Below are 20,262 nucleotides of genomic sequence, written 5' to 3' on the forward strand. Positions count from 1 at the left end.
CGCCCACTATTCGCTGCACATTCGGGGCTTGAAATCTCACTAATGCTCGCGGTGTCACATACCTTCCTAGTTCTCGCTCTTGCTTTGGTGGCAGTTCAGCCTAAAAGCCCTTGTGGCTCTAGACCTTGATCTTGGCTCGCTGTGTCGTACATTAAAGCTGGCGATGAATAAAAGAAGCGTTTTGAGAGGATACCGCAAATCAGTACTGTAGCTGCTGCTCCCCCGGAAGCAATCCTCCACTTCCACCAGTAGAAAGTTAAGAAGAGCAATTCAACATCGAAATATGTGATTGGGACGATGTTCTCCTATGGGACTTGTTGTAGCGGACCAAGTCAACCTAAGACAATAGTCAGCTCGAGACGATCTCAAAGAATGAAATTTACAACCTCCTCGCCTCAGGCGCCCATTCCCAAATGGCCTCAATTGCTGTCACAATGTTGTCGCAGCCATCATGACCAGAATTCCAAATGCATCGCCGCTCACCATCCATGCATTCAAATCTTTCATTCTCTCCCCTCCGCATCCCTTCCCAAGCCCAAGTAAATCTCCGTACCTCAAATAACCTCTACCCTCTCTGCCCTTCAACATTTCATCATACGCTTGTTTCCACTCCTCCTCGTCGCTAGCCTGCCAAAGTTGTTTATGCGCCGGTAGCGGGAGAACTGAAAGCCCGACCTTGGACTTGGCTCTTTGCTCAGGCTTGATGTCGAACAAAAGGTGCAGAATGAAGAGTAATGTCACAGTCCTAGGCTCTGGTCAATAGAAATTTTTTAGCAAAGGGGAAATGAAGAAGCAACCTTCGTTTTGACTCGAATAACACCCATTCCTTCCACTCCGGCCGCCACCCTTCTACCTCGGCGCGACAAAGAAACTTAGCTTGCTCAGAGATAATCGCAATTTCCTTGGGAGACTATTAGTACATTGTCTCTTGGTCGAGGCAGGCATCTTACCGTCATGGCACTGACAAGCTCGCGGTCGAAATCAACGGAAAACGAGTCCTGATCGAAGATCCTGAGGAGAATATACACGGTAATTGCCTGTAGCATTGCAAGCATAGTCCACTTATCCGCCTCCTCAAATTCGTTCATGAAGCGATCCTTCTCCATTGTGATGGAGCGCCAGATGAACGGGCTTGTTGAAGGTGTTTTGGTCTTGTATAGAGAGACAATGGATTTGCAGATTTCTAAGGGCGCAGAAGAAGGGAGTGAAGGGCCGTGGGTTGGCAGAGAGATTGAGTGGATGAAAGGGGGTAGATTGGAAGTTGCGAGAATTGTAGCGTAGGATTGTATGCTTTGCAGGAGGAACGTTCGTCCGATTTGTGAGCTGGATGAGACATAGGTCTGAATGAAGGGACTCCGATGTGAGATGAGGGGAGAGGATGGTGGCTGGTAGTCGCGGTCCATGGGCCGGAGGACTAGGTAGGGAGTATGGAACATGCAGTCTGGCGGGGTTGAGAATATTGCATCCAGCGGTAAGCTTCGTGAAGGACCTGACGAGAACCAGTCGAAAGATGATTCATTGTTTGAGGAGCCAATGGAAAATGAGACTGTGGCAAGGTCGGAAAATTCTAAGTCTTCCACAAACCCGGCATCCGGTTCCCAGGCATGAGATGGGCCATTTTGGCAGGAAAGGTCTGGTCCAATGGCAGGCCAGATACCAGAAGGATCGACGTCAGAGCCAATCAGAGTTCCGTTGTAATGTCCTAGAGTGGTATCCCAAGAGATCTCGTTTTGAGTCGCCAGTTCCGAGGAGTCGACAAGTAATGTAGCATCAGAGCTTGGCTGAGGTCGCGGAGTGAACGCAGGTTGCTGAGGCAGGTTCCCACTCCGCCGAGTCAATTCGTACATACAAACGAGATCCTTCTCTGTACAGCGATGACAGCGTGGGAATTCCGAGCTGCATTTCACTTTGGCCTTTCGACATGCCCCACAAGACTTTCTCAACACAGGGAGATTATCTCCCAACTTCTTTCGGCAATACAGCACGTGCCGGTTTCGTGATGGGCCTTGAAGATTGTCAGCAGTGGATTCACAATGGAGAATGACGGGGGTTCGGGGTAAAGAGAGGTGCGGCGAACGCTTTGCGAATGCCTTAGAGCAGATCTTGCAGAGAAATGGCCCTGAATCCGTGTCGATTTGCCGGCTTGGCATCACCTGAGCCATCTCGGGCTCTCGATCCATTTTCGACACAGAGTGTGTTTTCGGATATTGGGGCGACAGATGCCCCAGCCCGGGCCCCTCTGGTCATCGAGTATGCTTGGACTAGTAAAAGCCGTTGCGGATTTAGATGGAGAGAAGTCGGAGTTGACGGGGATGGACGTGTGGACGCGATGCAACGCCTTCCTTCTTTCGGTTAGATTGATTAGTAAAGACTCCCTTCCGCCGCCAAGTCTTCGTCTGCGCTGAGCTCCGCCCATCTTCATTTTTATCAGCAAGGTCATAAATCGGTTCAAAACAACTCCAGTCCAATTTCATCTGGCCTAAAAAGGATCTATTCGTTATTTGCTCTATTTCTCAGTCCAATATAACCAGCGTTACATTGTGAAAAGCAGCCCCAAGGCATCTTTTGAGGCCGCTGCCTTATCTCCGGCCATCCCCTGTGACATTTTGTCGATTTTCCGTGTGGCTTTTTCGACGACAATGGTCTCCGACGGTGAAGTTGTCGAATACTACCATTCCGATCGCAATTGAAGTTTCATTGCATCATCATTGTTCAATGTCCGGATAGTTCGTCCGGTTCAGATGTCGTCGCAAGTATATTTAAGATGGGATTCAATTCCATTCTCTCATTCACTTCATTGTTCATCGCACCTTCTTCATCCACCAAGATCCCAGTGCTCTCAATTCCCAAGCCTCATCTCAACCTTCGATTTTTAAACAAAAACACCCCGGCAGCCTCTCTTCATCCCAATCCACCATGGCAGGAGATCTCATTCTCGTAAGTGTGGCTCCCTCCCGCAACGAAACGCGATCGCTGACCCGTTCAAGATCACTGGTGTCTCGGGTTACATCGGATTTAAGACTCTCATTCTCGCACTCGAAGCGGGATTTCAAGTACGAGCTGTCATCCGCAAAGCTGAACAGGCGAAGAAACTCGAGTCCCACATACGCGTCGCACCTTATGTGGCCCAGCTCCAATGGTCCATTATCCCCGACCTCTCGGACACCAATTCCTTCGATTCTCACTTAAAGGGAGTGGTGGGTATCCTCCATTTGGCCTCGCCACTGGCAAACGAGGTAAGATTCTCTCATCCACCCCATGGAATCAGAGTTAATCCACCTCTAGACCGATGACTACGACCGTGACATCATCGCCCCTGCCATCAAAGTCACCCTCGCGGTGCTCAGCGCCGCTCAGCGCACACCCTCAATAAAACGGGTAGTCATCACCTCCTCAGCCGTCACCCTTGTCCCCTTCACCTGGATGTTTGGTCCTGCCCCTCCCACCCCTGACCTCACGCTCTTCACATCCGCCGACATCGACTCTAAGCCAGCCAAACCGTATTCCTCAGCTATGGAAGCTTATTTCGCCTCAAAAACGCTCTCACGCATTACCACAAAACAATTCATGGAGAAGGAGAGGCCAAATTTCGAGTTCGTAAATCTCCTGCCGACAGTGGTTTTCGGGCCGGACGAACTGGCTACGAATGTGACCGAGCTGATGACGAGCTCCCGCGCTATGGTGCTGGGGATGCTCATGGATATGACAATGCCTGAGATGATCGGGGCGTCGGTGCATGTCGATGACGTCGCGAAGGCTCATATCGATGGCTTGAAACCGTCTGTTCCTGGAAATAAAGACTACATCCTGAGCTCAGATGCTCCGGAGGGAATCTGCTGGGACGATGCGAAGAGAGTTGTTCAGAAGAACTTTCCCGGGGCTGTAGAGAAAGGAGTTTTGAAGTTAGAGGGAAGAATGAGGACGAGAACTTGGAGGTTGGATACAAGAGAGACTCGGGAGGCGTTTGGCTGGGGACACGTCTCATTTGAAGAGACAGTGAAAGAGCTAGTCAGGCAGTACTTGGGGTTTATCGAGGCGGAGAAGAAGTAATGATGTTCACTTTTCTTATATTTGTCCCTCCTAGAGCGTTTCATCCAACCAACACTGTTTCCTTCATTCGTCTCGTCTCGTCCTGGGTTGAGAAGCCCTTCCAAGTATTCCGATCCACTCAAGCGGAATCAGCTTATCCATCCAAAAAGTCAAAGATCGAGGTGTTCCTTCGTGAACAGATGAGAAATCACTGAAGCTTGGAAGGTTCATAATAATGCATGGAGCGTATTACAATTAATTTCTTTGATTACAGATATCATCTCCGCGTTGTTAGGTTTCTCTTTGGCCCCGGTCCTGAAGGTAAACCAGACCTCGGACCACCCGGCAAACCAATATTTCCCAGACTTCCACCTGGTGCCCTAGGAGGCTTCTGCAAAACTCCAGGCTTCTTCGCTGGCCCAGGCTTTGCTCCAAAGGCCGCAACTGTGTTATTCCTACCCAAAACCCTATCTGCGTTTTGTTGCTCTGGCTCCCCTTTGTTTACCCTCGATTCTCCCCCAGCTGGTATTATGCCTCTGGAATAATTCTTGACAGGCGCAATTGGTCTCGGCATCTGGATTGCAACGGTATTTGATCTCTGGACTGGTTGGGCATTTTGGTCCTTCTCCTTGGCAAGGCCAGCGAAAGCTTGACGGATCTTTTCTTCGGCTTTCTCCATCTCTTGCTCCTTGGTGAGCGGTCTGTCGTCATCAGACTCTTCTCCCTGTTGATCGAATCTTCGATCTACATTCTCTTGATCGCGGCGCCTAGACTCATTCTCCTCAAACTGAGCTCGTTGTACTCTCTCCTCCGCCACTCGTCTCTGTGTTTCAATTCTCTCATCTCTCGCACGTTGACGCTCCATTTCGGCCTCTTGTTGCTCGAATCTCTCTTGTTCTTCTCGTTCTTGCTCCAATCTCTCGCGCTCTGCTCGCTCGGCTATAAATCGACGTTGGCGTTGCCTCTCAAATTCCTCGTCATTGGCTCTGCGTCGCTCCTCTTCCTCTTGTTCCACCTCGAATCTCCGTCGATCCGCTTCCATTTCCTCCTCATATTCGTTTCTTCGGCGGTCTTCTTCCTTAGCTTCCCGAAGCGCCAAAGCAGTCAAACGATCAGCTTCCTCTTGAGCTAATCGCTCATCTTTCAGCAGCAGTTTTCGCTCCTTCTCTTCGGCTTCTCTTTGGCGCTGTGCAAGCCTCGCTTCTTGCTCTCTCAACTCCCTCTCTTCGGCTTCAATCTTAGCCTGCTCTCGCTCCTGGGCCTCAAGAGCTCTCAGCTTGTCTCGTTCAGCCTCCTCAGCAACCCTACGCTTCCTCTCTTCATTCTCCCTATCCCTCTCCATCTCCACTTTTAAACTCTTCATAAATTGCTCCATCTGCTTCTCCTCCTGAGCAATCCTCGCCGCTTCTTGCTCGAATTTTCTCTGCTCCTCCATCATCTCCTCCCTCTCAATCTCCATCTTCTCCCTTTCATACCGCATCTGATCCTGCATCCTCTCATACTTAAGAATCTGCTCCCTCTCCTCGTCCCGTCTTTTCTGCTCACGTTTCAATTCCTCTGATTGCCGCTCAAATTCCTCCATACGGCTTCGGAAATCCTCAGATGGCTCAAGTGAGGCGTTCTTGGCAACCACTAGTTTTGGACGTGAGAGCAAGGGAGAAAGCTGGCTTTGGAAAGGGTTTTTTCTGAACGAGTTAGATGAGAGTGGCGAAGCAGGAGTTTCGGTTTGGCTCATTTGGCTTTGGAATGACCCTTTTCTGGAGGAGCGGTAGGAGGCTGGACTTTCTGTTTCGCTCCAGAAGGAATCTTTCCTCGCAGGCGCTGGTCGGTAATCCTCCCTCGTGTTCTGAGTAACAATATTTTTCGTTTCCAGTCTGAGCTCTGCGACGACTGGCTTCTTCGCCGGTAGGTCGGGCAAGATTTGGATGGCGTCTGGGTTATCTGCGAAGCTTGCGAAGTCATCGAGCATGGCAAAGACATCTTGTTTGGACTTTGATTTTACCGGAGCCGTTGGAAGTGCTTTTGCGTTTTTCTTGGCCGCTGGAGCCGCCGGGAGAGGTTTACTTTCAACTTCCTTCGGCGCTGGCGGTGCTATCACGGGTGTCGCTGTGCTTTCGAATCTTTCCATGAAGGAAGGGAGCACCGCAGCCGGCGCCGGTGCTAGTGCCGGCGTGGTATCGATCTTTGTGAACGACAGCGGAGCAACTGGTTCAATCTTCGTCCATGTCGCCATCGGCGCAACAGGTTCAACCTTCACCTCCGCCTCTGGTGCTGGTGTGCCATACCCGAACATCTTCGCAACCCTCGCAGCGTTCGAAGCTGACCTTTTTGGCTGATGACTCTGCGGCTCCTCTGCAAGATCATAAAGCTTTTTTACACTTTTCTGGGAGCTGCCTGACTCAATACGCTTCGGTCCGTTGCTTGATTGAGATAACAATTCCTTCTCATTAAGCTCCTCCAGTTCGACTTGCTTTGGATTGCTCGTCTTCTTCACGTAGGAGCTGAAGTATGCGCCCCATGTTGCCATGATGTGGTTTGATAAAGGTGGCTTTGATTCGAAATTGTGTGTTCCCCCTGATCGCCCAGGAGACACACATGCAATGCAATGCCTTGATTATCGCAACACATCCTAGCGAACCATTTCCGTCAGCTCTCCAAACGCATCACAGACATTGCGCAAGTGAGGCAGCAAGGAGCAAAAATGCAAATAACTAAACTCGATTCGAACCAAAGTATGGGAGAAAACTTCGCCGCAGTGCATAAAACTTACAGAAATAAAGTTAAACTTTGTTCGTTGCCTCCCTTACACACCTCTTCTCTCACCTCTAACCTTTCGTTGAAGTTTTTGACTTTGACCCCTGAAACAGCTTCGCTTGCAATCCAAAAATCCAAAAACGGCCTTCCTTGATCAGAAGGGTGTAATGAGGTAAATATAAGTATAACCCGCTGCCAGTGAAAGAGACGAAGTCAGAAATAGATTGTCCTCTGCTTCTCGAGGTACGAGGGGTAAAGAGACGGATTCCTGTCATTTCTGGGCCGTGGGGTGGGGGAGCTTGAGACTCGATTGAGACTTGCACGAAACGGCGATTCGCGAGCCGAAACCCGAAACCCCCTGTCTTGGCTGGGCGACTTGCACGACCCCGTTTCACAGGCAGAAGTGAGTTTGTTTATTGGTGGAGACAGGGCGTTTTGGGCGGGTAGGGAAATCTTTAAAACTATTTTGGGTGGGAATGATGTTGGTTGGAGGGAGGTGGTGGGGAGTTTCGGTGTGACACGTGACTTTGTAGCGGTTTAAGGTTCGAAGTGGGAAGGTGGATGTGTTGATCGGTGACTGCATGTTTCCATTGCTCGGTGGAAACCCAATTGCGGTCAAGTGGAGAGAAAGATGTTTCAATAGGAACGACACTGTAGTGCGTCATGTAGACGAACTCAGTCACTCAATCCCGAAGGAAGCGAAGCTGGCGGCAGTGGGCTCGATAATCGATCGATGGAGAATCGCGCTAATTGGTTGATAATCCCCCTCCACCTCTCAGGCTCCTCATAACGTTCGCCTAGTTATCCTTCCTCCTAAACAACTCCAAAATCCCAGTACAGCCACTCGCAGTCGCGACATCAAGCGCGCTCCTACTCTCTATATCCTCCGCCAGGGGATCCAAGTCTTGAACCTCCATCAACCACTTAAATAAGCCCGCCTTCCCATTCACACCCTTGTATCCTTTTACCCCGGCCCCTTCTTGTAACATGCCTTTAGCCTCATCCCAATACTCAAAAACTTGGCTAATCCTATCCGCACCGTATGTCCGAGCAGGAGACTCCCCCCCTTTGGCACACGCATGCAACAAGCCTTCTCCTTTCGCGTTCACGATTGTGAAGTCCGAGCCGTTTTCTTCGAAGAACTTGATATGGAACACTCCAATCTCTTTGATGCATACAAAACCGAAAAGGCACGTCTCCCCCGGCTTATTTCTTGCGTTGATATCAACCCCAAGCTTAACGAATTTAGTGAATAGGGAGGTAATAAGGGAAGGTTTGGAGAAATCCCGACCACTTGAATCCGTGGCTTGGCTAGATTGGTCTTCGAATAGGCGTGAGAGAAAAGCAAGATTTAAGAAGTCTTCTCCCTGAGCTTGGGCAGCTAGGTAATGCAGCGCTGTGTTCCCTTCTCCATCTGCCTCCAGATGATCAGCGCCTTTTGCTAACAGTGCATCCACGGCTCCGAACTGTCCTATTTCCAGCGCGTGTTGAAGCGACGTTGTTCCGTCGTTGTCCTTTTGTATCACGAGTTGGGAAGCCAAGGGGTGAGCAAGGATGGTGTCAAGGTCGGAGGAGTGATGGGCTTGCGCGTGTTTGTTACCCGCACGACTTCTATATAACATTGTCGTACGGTCGGACCACCAGTTAAAATTCCTGGTTACGCATTCTCACCTAAGCAGGAACACCAAAACTTCCAGCCCACGCTTCGCTCTAGCCTCCTTTTCTCCTTTTATCCGGCCAGTAAGCTTTCTTTTATAATAAATTCCTCTTCCCGTAATTTTTATACAAGTTATATATAATATCGTTCCTTCTCTCAATTTCCTTATAATCCTAATAGCATAGTATATAAGATATATCTATATTACAGGGTTTCTCTCTCTTCTCTCTTCTTCTCCTATAGCTAATCTCTTTTTAGGCCCGCCAGAGAATACGCTAGCCTGCTCTTGCTAAGCTCGATCCTAATATGCCCCGGCAGACCCGTAGCGGTCTATGGCAGCTAGTTACGGACGGGGATAAGAACCCACGGTCCCGCAAGCGTATTCGGCGGACTAATATATAAATCGAATAAGACCATATTCTGGCTATAGCAAATCCTCCTGCTTCTCCTGCTTCTCCTAGCCCTTCTTCTTTACTACCCGGCTTCTATTTACTTTTTCGGTTTTCACTAGCCTATAATCTTGGCCTAATAAATATTTAGTATAAGGATTATAGGGCAAGGTACTAGGGATTAGAGGTAATTACGGGTATATATTAGAGATTTGAGCTCTATTATAAGAGAAGAAATATAATATTAGACAAGTTATGGGTATTACTACTCTTTTTATAGGCACTTTTCGAGAAAGATAATTTGTAAGCCTATAGCTTTTATTAGAATATAAAGGTATATAATTTAGTATTTGCTTTTATATTTATAAGCTATATTAAAAATACTTATACTAATCTTTCTTATAGTCTTTATTATTTTTAGATCTATAAGAAGCTATTTTATTACTAGAAACTCTTAAAACCAGGTTTATAATAGGTTCTAGCCTTTATCTAATTATTTTTTTATAATCTAGATTATATAACTAATCTCTAATTATAGTACTATTTATAACTTAATTAAACTATTCTTTATAACCTTTATAAAATACTTATAAATTATAGTAATTTCTTTATATAGATTTATAAAATAGCCCGGAAATAATTAGCTAGCTAAATAAATTACTTTCGGATTCTTTTTAGCCTATAAATATATCTAATTCTCTAGTCTAAAGCAAATTATTATTACGAGAATCTTCTTATAATTATAGAACTAATAAGAATTTTTCTAAATAAGTTTATAAATAAAAGTTAATATAATATTTTTCTTATAGTCTATAAGCCTAATTATTAAGGTCTATAACTTTACTAGATAACTATTATTTATATAATATATATATTATTTTATTATATAATAAATATAAATAATATTATAAAATAATTTTATAAAATACTTATTATATTTATTAATAGTTTTATTTAAAATAGTAGCCTTTTTATTAATTCTATTTATATATTTGTAATTATTATAAATATAAGATCTAGGGCCTAGAAAATATAATTAGACTATCTCTATTTTAATAATTTAAAGCTAAAAAAAGAAGAGAATCTTAAAGGAGCCTCGGATCTAAATAATTATAAGCTATATATGGGCCCATATACTAGCTTAAGCTCGGGGTCACGTGTAATAATTAGGTAATTATAGATGCCTTACTTAGATACCAGATGCCTCTTTTAGATACTAGATATTTCTCTAGCTCTAGTCTAATTCCTACTAATACTATATATTATAATAATTATAATATTATCTCTCTCTTTAAAATAAGCTTATTCCCGAGCTTTAAAAATCCCTATTAAATTTCCAAGTTATAGGTCATATATTAAAGGCCAGGGCCTTTTATATATAACTTTAAAGAATTTCCGTCCGTATTATATAGTTCTAGTAATATATTATTCTTGGTATAATCTAACTAATAAGAGAGATTCTAGGGTAGTCCTGGCTATTTGAAGTTCTTATTATAGAAACTCTAAAGAGCTAGGGTACTATTATTTAATAAGAAAGCAGGATATTATTCCGGATCTGGATTATTACGGGTACGGTATTCAGGGCTTAGAAAGCAAGGTAGAAGGTCTCTTATAAAGACGATTTAAAGCTAAGGAAGGGAAAACTAGAATACAGGAGGCTGCGAGGGAGTATATACACCCTATAGTATACTAGTCCTGAAGGAGCTAGCCTTCTAAATATCTCCAGTATATTCCAAGCATATTTCCCTAGTAAGGCGGCCGCATTACGTGCGCCTAGGAGGCATCTGGTATCTGGCGAGGCATTTCAGATACCGGATATCTGGGAATTATAACATTACTTCCTCCCTTTGTAATAAGCTTATCCCCGAGCTTTATATAAGCCATTAATCTATCCAATTTCGTACTATACTCCTTCCCAAAGTAAAACTAGTATCTCGGATATAGATATTATATATAAAAGGCTAGTGCCTTTGCCATATGACCTAGGAAGGTTTATTATTATTTCCGTATAGTTCTGGACTAGTATTGTTTTTTGTATAGTCTAGCTAGTATTACAGGTTTTATAAAAGTCCTGGTATATTAATATTATTATTATAGAAACTCTATAAAACCAGGGGGCTATTACTTAGTACTAAAGCTAGATATTATACTAGATCTTTATCCTAACTAATCTACTAAATTCTATACTTTAGCCTATTTCTTACTAGCTTAACTATAATAACCCGTTTAATGCCGTACTCTTATTTACTATTCTCTAGTATTAATAAGGGCGGTTCCGGATTCACTTAATCTAGTAGAGAATTCTAGGGGTCTTTTTATAGCTTCTCTATATAGAAAACTGGATATATCTTTATGGTTTCCAGCAGTTTTAGGAGAAACGAATAGCCATACTATTCTAGAATCTCAAATAGGCCCTCTATTTAGTTCCCTAGCTTCTGGCTCGGATAATTGAATTTCTAGTACTTTATAGTAACCTATACTTTATTTCCTACTTTAAAATTAATCGGATAGTAGTATTTATTAGCTTATACCACATATTATTCCTGTACTTACTTTATATAGCTTTAGGCAAGTTACTATAATTTATATAATCGATTTACTAATACTTTAGCTTTATCCCTATTTAGTTTCTCTTTAGGTAAGTTAGCTTTAATAGGGGAGTTCTAGTCCAGAGAGGTATAAGGCTCGTAGTTCTTTTTAGTTATAAATAGGGACTAGCTAATAGTTTTATACTAAAGAGAGGCTTATTAATAATTAATTATAGTAACCTATTAGTTCCAGTTATCCTGGTAGTAATTAATATATAGGTATAATTTCTAATTAAAATACTAATTAATAATCTCCGTTTATCTATCTATTTAGGAGTAATTAGCTATAAAGAGCTTGAGCTTTATACTAATTCTTATATAGAATTCGCTCTAAAAATCGGATATAAATTAGGGTCCCTAATCTAATATAATTATTTCTGGAATACTTACTTAGTATATTATATAAAGTAAAAACAGAGGTACTAGCTACTTGGCTATAATTATATCTTATACGGGAATTATAATTAGGTATTTAAATAAGTAATCTATAAATATAGTAATTATATTATAGCCTGATTTACTTTCTGGATAGCTTTTAAAGTCTATAGTAATATATTACTAGGGGTAATTAGGAACTAGAAGGAAATAAAGCAAACTAGGCTTCTTATTTCTAGATATATATAATCTCCTATAAGTATAGTAATTACTATAGTATTAATTAATATTCTTGCCTATAGATAGCTAGTAATATTACTTCTTTAATAGCTATTAAAGCTTTATATATCCAGGATATCTAAAAAGGGATTTATTATATACTTTATAGATTAGGGCAGTCCGTAAAAATAATCCGGGAATTATTTTATTCTCTGTAATATAGAGTTTTTTATAATATAAAAGAAGGCCGTCTTATAATATTTAGATATTACTTTTGGCTTGGGCTATTATATATAGCTTCTTTAGATCCGGTAATATATAATTATTCTATAGGATCTTATTTACAAGTTATAAACTACTATACTTGGCAAGAGCCTCTAATAGTACTTCTATAGGAGCTACTATAGCAGAGTTTACTAGTAAAGCTTTTAAGAGAATATCTTCTTTTAGGGGAATTATACCTCTAATAGGAATATTTTTCTCCGGAAAATCTTTAGTATATACTTGGTTTTTAGGGCCAAATTCCGGATTAAGTAAGCCGACCTTATAAAGTATTACTATAAGCTATAAGTTATAGATAATCTCTGGATTAATCTTATTTTTAGAGAGAAGTACTTGAGTTTATAGCTTCTTCTTAATCTGGCCCTAAGTATTTACTTTATCTTATTTTTATAATAAAGTATTTATTTATTTATTTAATTTTCTAGAATAATATATAAGCTTGAAATAATAGCGGGATAAGAGCTTAGCCTATCTAGCTTATTAAGAAAAGAGCTTCTTAGTAATTATAAAGTACTCCAAAATATAATAATTAGAATAGATCTTAAAGAGAGTATCCTAAAAGCCCTCTAGCTTAGCTCTCTATTTCTCTAGTACTCGAACTATAGCAAGTATCTCCTTATTATATATATTATAATTAAGTTTTACCGGAAATATAGTTTTGGAAAAATAAGCTATAGAATACTAAAGGCCTATTTCTGGGTCTTATTAAGAGAATAGGCCAGTAACTACTTCTTTAGATATATCTATTTCTATTATTATAGGCAGATCTGGATTATAGTATTATAAAACTAAAATAGAAATTATAGCTTTCTTTAGATAAGTAAAAGCCTTTTGGTATTACTCGGACTACTTAAAAGAAATATCCTTTTTTATAATTAAGGTAAGAGGTCTAGTAATTCATTTATACTTTCTAATAAAGTATTTATAAAAGTTATAGAAGCCGAAAAAGAACTATATATCCTTGACTATCTTTAGGGATTACTAGTTATATATTACTTTGACTTTATTAGGATCTACTTTAATACTAGATATAGAGATAATAAAGCCCAAATACTTTATATATATGACTTTGAATTCCGATTTCTTAATATTTATTTAAAGGCTAGTAAGATATAAGTAGTCTAGTATTTTTCATATATACTATTTATACTTTACTAGGTTCTCTAAATAAATAAGAATATTATTAAGGTATACTATATAAAAATTATCCAGATATTTAAAAAGTATATTATTTATATAGTATTAATATATAGCCGGGCCATTTATAAAGCCTTTCTAGAGAATATTACATTTATATATTCTATAGTAAGTATGAAATATTATTAGTTCCTAAAAGTCCGGGTTTATAGCTATATAATAGAAAGCTTAGTAAATATTTAATTTGATATAGATCTTGGCCTTAGATAATTAACTTAAAGTCTTATTAATAAGGGAAAGGAAATATTAATTTTTCCGGATAATATTATTTAGGTAGCGGAAATTAATATAGAAGTATAAACCTCTGTTTGCTTTTTTTATAAAAAGAACTAGTAAAGTAAAGGGAGCCTAACTAGCTTTAATAAAGCCCTTAGCCAGATTATCTTATAAGAAATGCTTGATTTCTAGAAACTCTTAAATAAACTACTACTAGAGGAATTAATATCTAATACTTTTGGTTTTCTTTAGGCCTTTAATCTAAATCTTATAATTATATAGTCTATAGGGAGAAAGAGTATTAGATTCCTTCTTAGAAAAAACAGAGGCATATTTCTTGAGTTCCGGAAATAATATTCTCTATAGTTACTAAAGCTCTATTTCTCCCGGTTATTAATTCTCTAGACTAGGGATAGCTTCTTTTTTCCGAGCTTTAAGCTCCTTATTAATCTTATAGATAGAGATTTGACTAATAATATTATCTTCTTTCTTAGCTATATAATTAAATACTATAGAGATAAGAATAGCTAGATCTAATATTTACTCTTTATTAAGAACTTCTTTTTGCTTTTTTAGCTTTTACTTAAGTATTATATTTTAATTAGGCTATAAAAGCTCCTTTTCTATAGTCTTATATAATTTCCTCTAATTAGTCCGGAAAAAGAAAGACTATTCTAGAATAGAAAATTTCCAGGAATAGCTTATAATAGAATCTTATTAATTAGTATCTTTTTAATACTTCTTATTAGATTACTTCTCTAGCTATTACTATAAAGTACTAATAATATAATCGAATTATATAGATTTAGGCTTATTCTTTGGCTATATAAGCCTATATCTTCTATAATTAACCAGAATATTAATATATATTACCTATTTTCTACTAAAAATAATATTATAATTTTTAAAATTCAGGATAATTATAGATATATTAATACTTTATCTATTAATTAGAAGTAAGACTTCTATATATTTCTTAATAAACTTAGCTAGCTTTTTATTAAAACCGTATATAGTATAGGATAAGAAAAGGAGTTATAGTTTTATTCCTAAAAATCGCTCTATAAGCTAAATAAGCTTTATATTAATAAAAGCGTAACTATTAGCTCTAGTATTAATAAGGGAAGAAGACTTAATTCCTAATCTATTTATATTAATAGTATAGAGTATTATAAGAGTATTTCCTCTTATTAGATAAGTTAAGTTAATCTCTACTAAATCCATACTATAAGTCCCTAAAGTAGAGACTTTTTTTAGAAGTACTTATTTCCCGGTTCTATACCAGAATTAGAGCTCGAATTCTCTAAATACTTTATTTAAATAATATACTCTAGTAGAATGAAAACTAAGCCTGGCTTAATTCTAGAGAGAGCTATCTTGGTTTCCTTACTATATAGAAGCAGATAGTATCTAATATAGTAGCCAAACTCGTTATAATTATAGTACTTAATAGTCGAGAGATCCTCGGTTTTTATAGGATATTACTTATACTTATAAGGGAATATATACTTAATAAAAGTAGTTAATATAGGCTCTTTGGGCTCCTCCTTAGAAGTATATTTCTTAGGAGTATATGAGGGTATAATACTAGAAGTGAACTTGGCTAGGATAGCTCCTGCCTTCTTATACTTCTTAGTTTTCTTATATATAGCCTTAATCTACTAATTATTAGTAGTATAGTATTAAGCAAAGCAAGTAGTATTAATAAATGAATTATTATAATATATATATACTAACTTCTAGAGCTTTGGTAGGAGCTTCTTATTTAGTTTATACTTAATATCTTAAAGACTAATACTGCCTTCTATAAATAGTTATAAGAAGAGAATATAGAACTCCTAAAATACTTAATTAGAATATATTTAAAGCTTACTAAAGTTATAACGAGTATTCTATATCTTATTAGGATTAGAGTATAGCTTCTTTAGGTAAGAGTAGAACTCTAAAAGCTAATAGTACTAATTCAGACTATTTTTATCTATATGAGGATTAGTTAGGGCAAGAGTATTACTAGTAAGCCTACTAGAAATATAGATAATCTTGAGATTCTCTAAGGAATATAAGTTAGTATTTCCTTATAGCTTATTCTTAATCTGAACTAGCTAGTTATTAAAGATAGTATAATCTCTAGTAAAAAGAGTTAGATCTGGGAGCTTAGTAATTCTAGTATCTCTAAAGAAAGCGTGAGATATAGGGGATTCTAGACGAGAATAAGCGAGAGATAATTCGAAATTCTTTTAAAAGAGATTCGAAGTAATTAGAGCTACTATAAGCCAATCTATTATAGCCATATAGTATTTGATTTTGTCTTTAAGCTTAGTATTATAGAGCTTGGTATTCTCGAGAATAGCTTTATTATAACTATAGGCATTCTTATATGAAATAGCTCTTTAGATATTCTCCTAATAGTTCTTTATAATAATATTAATATCTGAGAGCAAAATATTAGGTTCTTTGGCCTATTTATATAACTCTCTAGTAGTAATATAGTTATTAGTCTCTAGAAGCTTTATAATAAAAGCAGAGGATTCTATTTCTATAGACTTATTTATAAATTCTTTAGAAATATTAACGGGATGTTTAATTCGGGAAGGGCTACTAACGGGATGACCTGAACTAGCAGGAGCTTTACCGGAAGCCTTAGCAGAAGTTAATATAGTTCCTGGTTATATAATATCCTGAAAAATCGATCTATTATACTTTTCTTTTACTATATCCTTCCTGGTAATCTTATTACTAGTATATATATAGGGCCTATAAGATTATAGGATAGGGCTTGGAGATAGTAGTCAGGTTACTAGCCTATAGGTACCTATTACTCTAGGACTTGGTTAAAGAATAGCCTTTATTCGAGGTTCTTTAATTTTTCGGGTTTTCGGAAGGGTTTCTAATATATTACTAGTATATATTTATAAAGGTATAAATACCTAATTCTTCTAAGAATTTTAAAGCTTTTTGCTTTTATTATTCTGGAGTCTATTACTCGAGTTTCTAAGGTTTTATTATCTTGGTAGTACCTATATTTCTAATAGTTCTGAATTAGTTTATTTAAAATCCTCTATAGGATTAAAGGAAGTAAGCTTTGAATACTATTACGGGTATAGTATTTAGGGCTTAGAAAGCAAGATAAAAGGTCCCTTATAAAAATAATTCAAAGCTAAGGAAGAGAAAACTAGAATATAGGAGGCTGTAAAAGAGTATATATATCCTATAGTATACTAGTCCTAAAGGGGCTAGCCTTCTAAATATCTCTAGTATATTTCAAGTATATTTCCCTAATAAGGCGGCTGTATTATATATGCCTAGGAGGTATCTAGTATCTAGTAAGGCATCTCAGATACCGGATATCTAGAAATTATAATATGGATCTTATTCTTTTTACTAGACTTAATACTTTAGCTTCCTATAAAGTAGTTTTACTACTTATATTTCTTGAACTTTATATTTTGTTTTCTTATCTTATAGTTCTAATAATAAAGGCTCCGGATTTACTTATCCGGAAAGAAAGTTACCTGGATCTTTATATAGCTTTTTTATATAAAATACCGGATATATTCTTATTAATTCCGGAAGCTTAAGCCTAAAGAAATATCCTATTTATTTCAGGATTTCATATAGTTCTTCTATTTAGTAAGCTAGCTTATAGCTCGGATAATTATTCTTCTAGTATTTAGTAATAATTCATATCTTATTTCCTACTTTAAAGTCTATTAGTTAGTAGTACTTATTAGCTTAAGTAATATAATATTCTTATACTTATATTATATTTTCCTATATCTTTTACTATAATTTATAAAGCCGTATTACTAGAGCCTTTACCTCCTATTTATTTAACTCTTTTTTTAGGATACCTAATTATACTTGGGTTTTCTAATTAAATAATATTTATAGTTTATAGTTTTTCTCTATAAGAAACAGGGATTAGCCTATAGTTTTATAGACTAGAGCTACTTACTAGTAGTTAATTATTATTATCTATTTGTCCTAATTATCCTAGTAATAATTCATATAGAAATATAGCTATTAGTTAAAATACTAGTTAATAATCTCTATCTAGTTATTAGTTTGGAAATAATTAGTAGTTAATAACTTGAGCTTTATACTAATATATTTATAGAACTCGCTTTAGAAATCCGATATAAACTAGGGGCCTTAATTAGATATTATAGTCTCCGGAATACTAATTTAGTAAACTATATAAATAAGAAATAGAAGTACTAACTCTTTAGCTATTATTATATCTCGAACAGGAATTATAATAAGATACTTATCTAGGTAATTAATAAAAATTACTATTATATTTTACTTATTTCTATTCTCTAGGTATTTCTTAAAATCTACTAATATATACTATTAGGAGTAGTTAGGAACTAGTAATAAATATAAGAGCTCTGGCTTTTTATTTCTAGAAATATAGGATTATTAATAAGTATAATAATTATTTCTATATTAATTAATATTTATATCTTGGCCTAGCTAGTAATAGCAGGCCTAAAGAAGCTATTAAAGCTTGGCTTATCCTAGATATCTTATTAGAGGCTATATATATATTTTCTAAATAAGAGTAATATATAAGAATATCTCGGATATTATTATATTATTAGATATAAATAGTTTACTATATTATAAGAAAAGGCTATCTTATAATATCTAAATATCTTTCTTTTTATTTCTTGCCTTATTTTATAGCTCTTCTAGCTCTAGTAATTCTTAATTCTTACTTAATAGCTTATTTACTAGCTAGATACTATTATATTAGGTTTTTTCCTAAGCTAGGCTTACTAAGGCCTTAATTAGGGCTAACTAGAGATCCCGTATAATATTATTATTAATCTTTTATTATAAGAAGAGAATTTGGGTCTAATAGGCTACTATTATCTTATTCTAGATAGTTATATCCTTATATTTCCTATTTAGGATATTTACTTATTTATTTAACTTATTTACTTAATATATAAGCTTAAAATAGTAATAAGAAAGATATTTTACCTAGTAAGCTTATCTTATTAAAAGCTTTTTTATAGTTATAAAGTACTTAAAAGCTTAGTAATCTAAGTAAATTATAAAGAATACCTCTTATAGGCCTTCTAGTTCTACTTATTATTTAATTAAGGAAATAATAATAATAAATATCTCTTTATTATAGATATTATAGTTTAGTTCTATTAATTATATAATCTTAGAAAAGAATACTACCGGATACTAAAGTCTTATCTAGGGGTCTTATTATAAAAAAATACCGGCTATAACTTTATTTAATATATTTATCTTAATTATAGTAGGAAAATTCGGATTATAGTAATATAGAATTAGTACCGAGAATATAGCTTATTTTAGCTTAGTAAAATTTTCTTAATACTAATCTATTTACTTAAATAGAACTCTTTTATATATTAGAGCTATTAAGGGCTTTACTATATGGCTATATTTCGTAATAAAATACTAATAAAAGTTATAAAAACCTAGAAAGCCTTATATTTCTTTAATTATTTTTAGTAGTTATTAGTTCTTAATAACTATTATTTTATCTGGGTCTACTTTAATACCTCTAATAAAAATAATAAAGCCTAGATATTTCATATAAGTAATTTTAAACTTTAATTTCTTAATATTTACTTAGAGGCTAGTATCCCGCAATTACTAAAGGACCTTTTATATATAGTTTTTATATTCTAGGGAATTATTCGAGTAAATTAGAATATTATCTAAATAAGCTATATAAAAAATATTAAGGTAATTAAAGAAAATATTATTTATATATCTCTAATATATAATAGGGCTATTAGTTAGGCCTTTCTAAAGAACTTTATACTTATAGGCCCTATATTTCATATAGAATATTATAAGTTCTTCTAATTCTGGGTTTATTTAGATCTAATAGAATACTTACTAAATATTTAGCTTTATATAGATCTTGGCTTAAGCTAGCTATATAAGGGTTTTATAAATAAGAGAAAGAAAATAATAATTCTTTTATATTAAGTTATTTAGCTTATAATAATTAATATAGAATTAGAGAGCTCTATTAGCCTTTTTTATAAAGAGAATTAGAAATATAAAAGAAAACTAACTTAGCTTAATAAAGCCTTATTAGAGGTTTTTTTTAAGGAAATACTTAATTTCCTATAGCTCGTAAATTAATTATTAATAAAGCGGGAAATACCTTAGGCTTTCTAGGTCTTTAGAATTATTAATCTAAATCTTATAGTTATATAATTAATATAGGAATAAGATATTTAATACTTTTTTTAAGAAAATATCTATAAAATTCTTAAATTCCTCTAATAAGATTCTTACTAACTACTATAGCTTTATCTCTTCTAGCTATTATTTGTCCGGAATAAACTTATTCTCTTATTATAATTCTAGCTCTTTATTAATCTCGAAAAATAATATTATAAAAAAAAGATTCTTTTTCTTCTATAGGTTTATCTAGAAAGCGGCCGGCAAGATATCTATAATATTAATTATAGGCCTTAACTAGCTTTTATAGCTTTCCTTTAAATAATATAGTTTTAATATTTCTATTTCTAGCTTAAGAGAAACCTTTATATTT

At 36.3% G+C, this 20,262-nt stretch overlaps 4 protein-coding genes across 4 annotated transcripts; 1 reads left to right on the forward strand and 3 right to left on the reverse strand.

Annotated features, from left to right (window-relative positions):
- Positions 1 to 429: 429 nt before the first annotated feature.
- Positions 430 to 2,180, reverse strand: K444DRAFT_549007 (uncharacterized protein; the record flags this gene model as incomplete). The annotated part of the gene is made up of 4 exons (XM_024876414.1): positions 430 to 745; positions 798 to 901; positions 951 to 2,005; positions 2,078 to 2,180. The coding sequence occupies 4 exons, from the start codon at positions 2,178 to 2,180 to the stop codon at positions 430 to 432; spliced, it is 1,578 nt and encodes a 525-aa protein (XP_024726553.1).
- Positions 2,181 to 2,663: 483 nt separating this feature from the next.
- K444DRAFT_577423 (putative 3-beta hydroxysteroid dehydrogenase/isomerase) lies at positions 2,664 to 4,188 on the forward strand. Its single transcript, XM_024877573.1, has 3 exons — positions 2,664 to 2,937; positions 2,988 to 3,236; positions 3,286 to 4,188. The coding sequence occupies exons 1-3, from the start codon at positions 2,917 to 2,919 to the stop codon at positions 4,048 to 4,050; spliced, it is 1,035 nt and encodes a 344-aa protein (XP_024726554.1). The 5' UTR covers positions 2,664 to 2,916; the 3' UTR covers positions 4,051 to 4,188.
- A 118-nt stretch (positions 4,189 to 4,306) lies between these two features.
- On the reverse strand, positions 4,307 to 6,556 carry K444DRAFT_638681 (uncharacterized protein; the record flags this gene model as incomplete). The annotated part of the gene is made up of 1 exon (XM_024884292.1): positions 4,307 to 6,556. One exon carries the CDS (start codon positions 6,554 to 6,556, stop codon positions 4,307 to 4,309), a length of 2,250 nt encoding a protein of 749 aa, XP_024726555.1.
- A 1,036-nt stretch (positions 6,557 to 7,592) lies between these two features.
- K444DRAFT_481502 (uncharacterized protein) lies at positions 7,593 to 7,925 on the reverse strand (the record flags this gene model as incomplete). Its single annotated transcript, XM_024873005.1, has 2 exons — positions 7,593 to 7,706; positions 7,803 to 7,925. Coding segments are annotated over 2 exons (237 nt in total), but the record flags the coding sequence as incomplete, so codon positions are not given.
- Positions 7,926 to 20,262: the final 12,337 nt, after the last annotated feature.

The sequence above is a fragment of the Hyaloscypha bicolor genome, assembly GCF_002865645.1.
Source record: "Hyaloscypha bicolor E unplaced genomic scaffold K444scaffold_190, whole genome shotgun sequence".
In the NCBI taxonomy this organism is placed as follows: Eukaryota; Fungi; Ascomycota; class Leotiomycetes; order Helotiales; family Hyaloscyphaceae; genus Hyaloscypha; species Hyaloscypha bicolor.

Excerpts from the sequence above, each read along its gene's own strand:
- K444DRAFT_577423 (XM_024877573.1), top strand. The coding sequence starts at position 2,917 with ATGGCAGGAGATCTCATTCTC. Across the intron at positions 2,938-2,987 it reads TGGCAGGAGATCTCATTCTC|ATCACTGGTGTCTCGGGTTA; the intron begins GTAAGTGTGGCT and ends GACCCGTTCAAG. Across the intron at positions 3,237-3,285 it reads CCTCGCCACTGGCAAACGAG|ACCGATGACTACGACCGTGA; the intron begins GTAAGATTCTCT and ends ATCCACCTCTAG.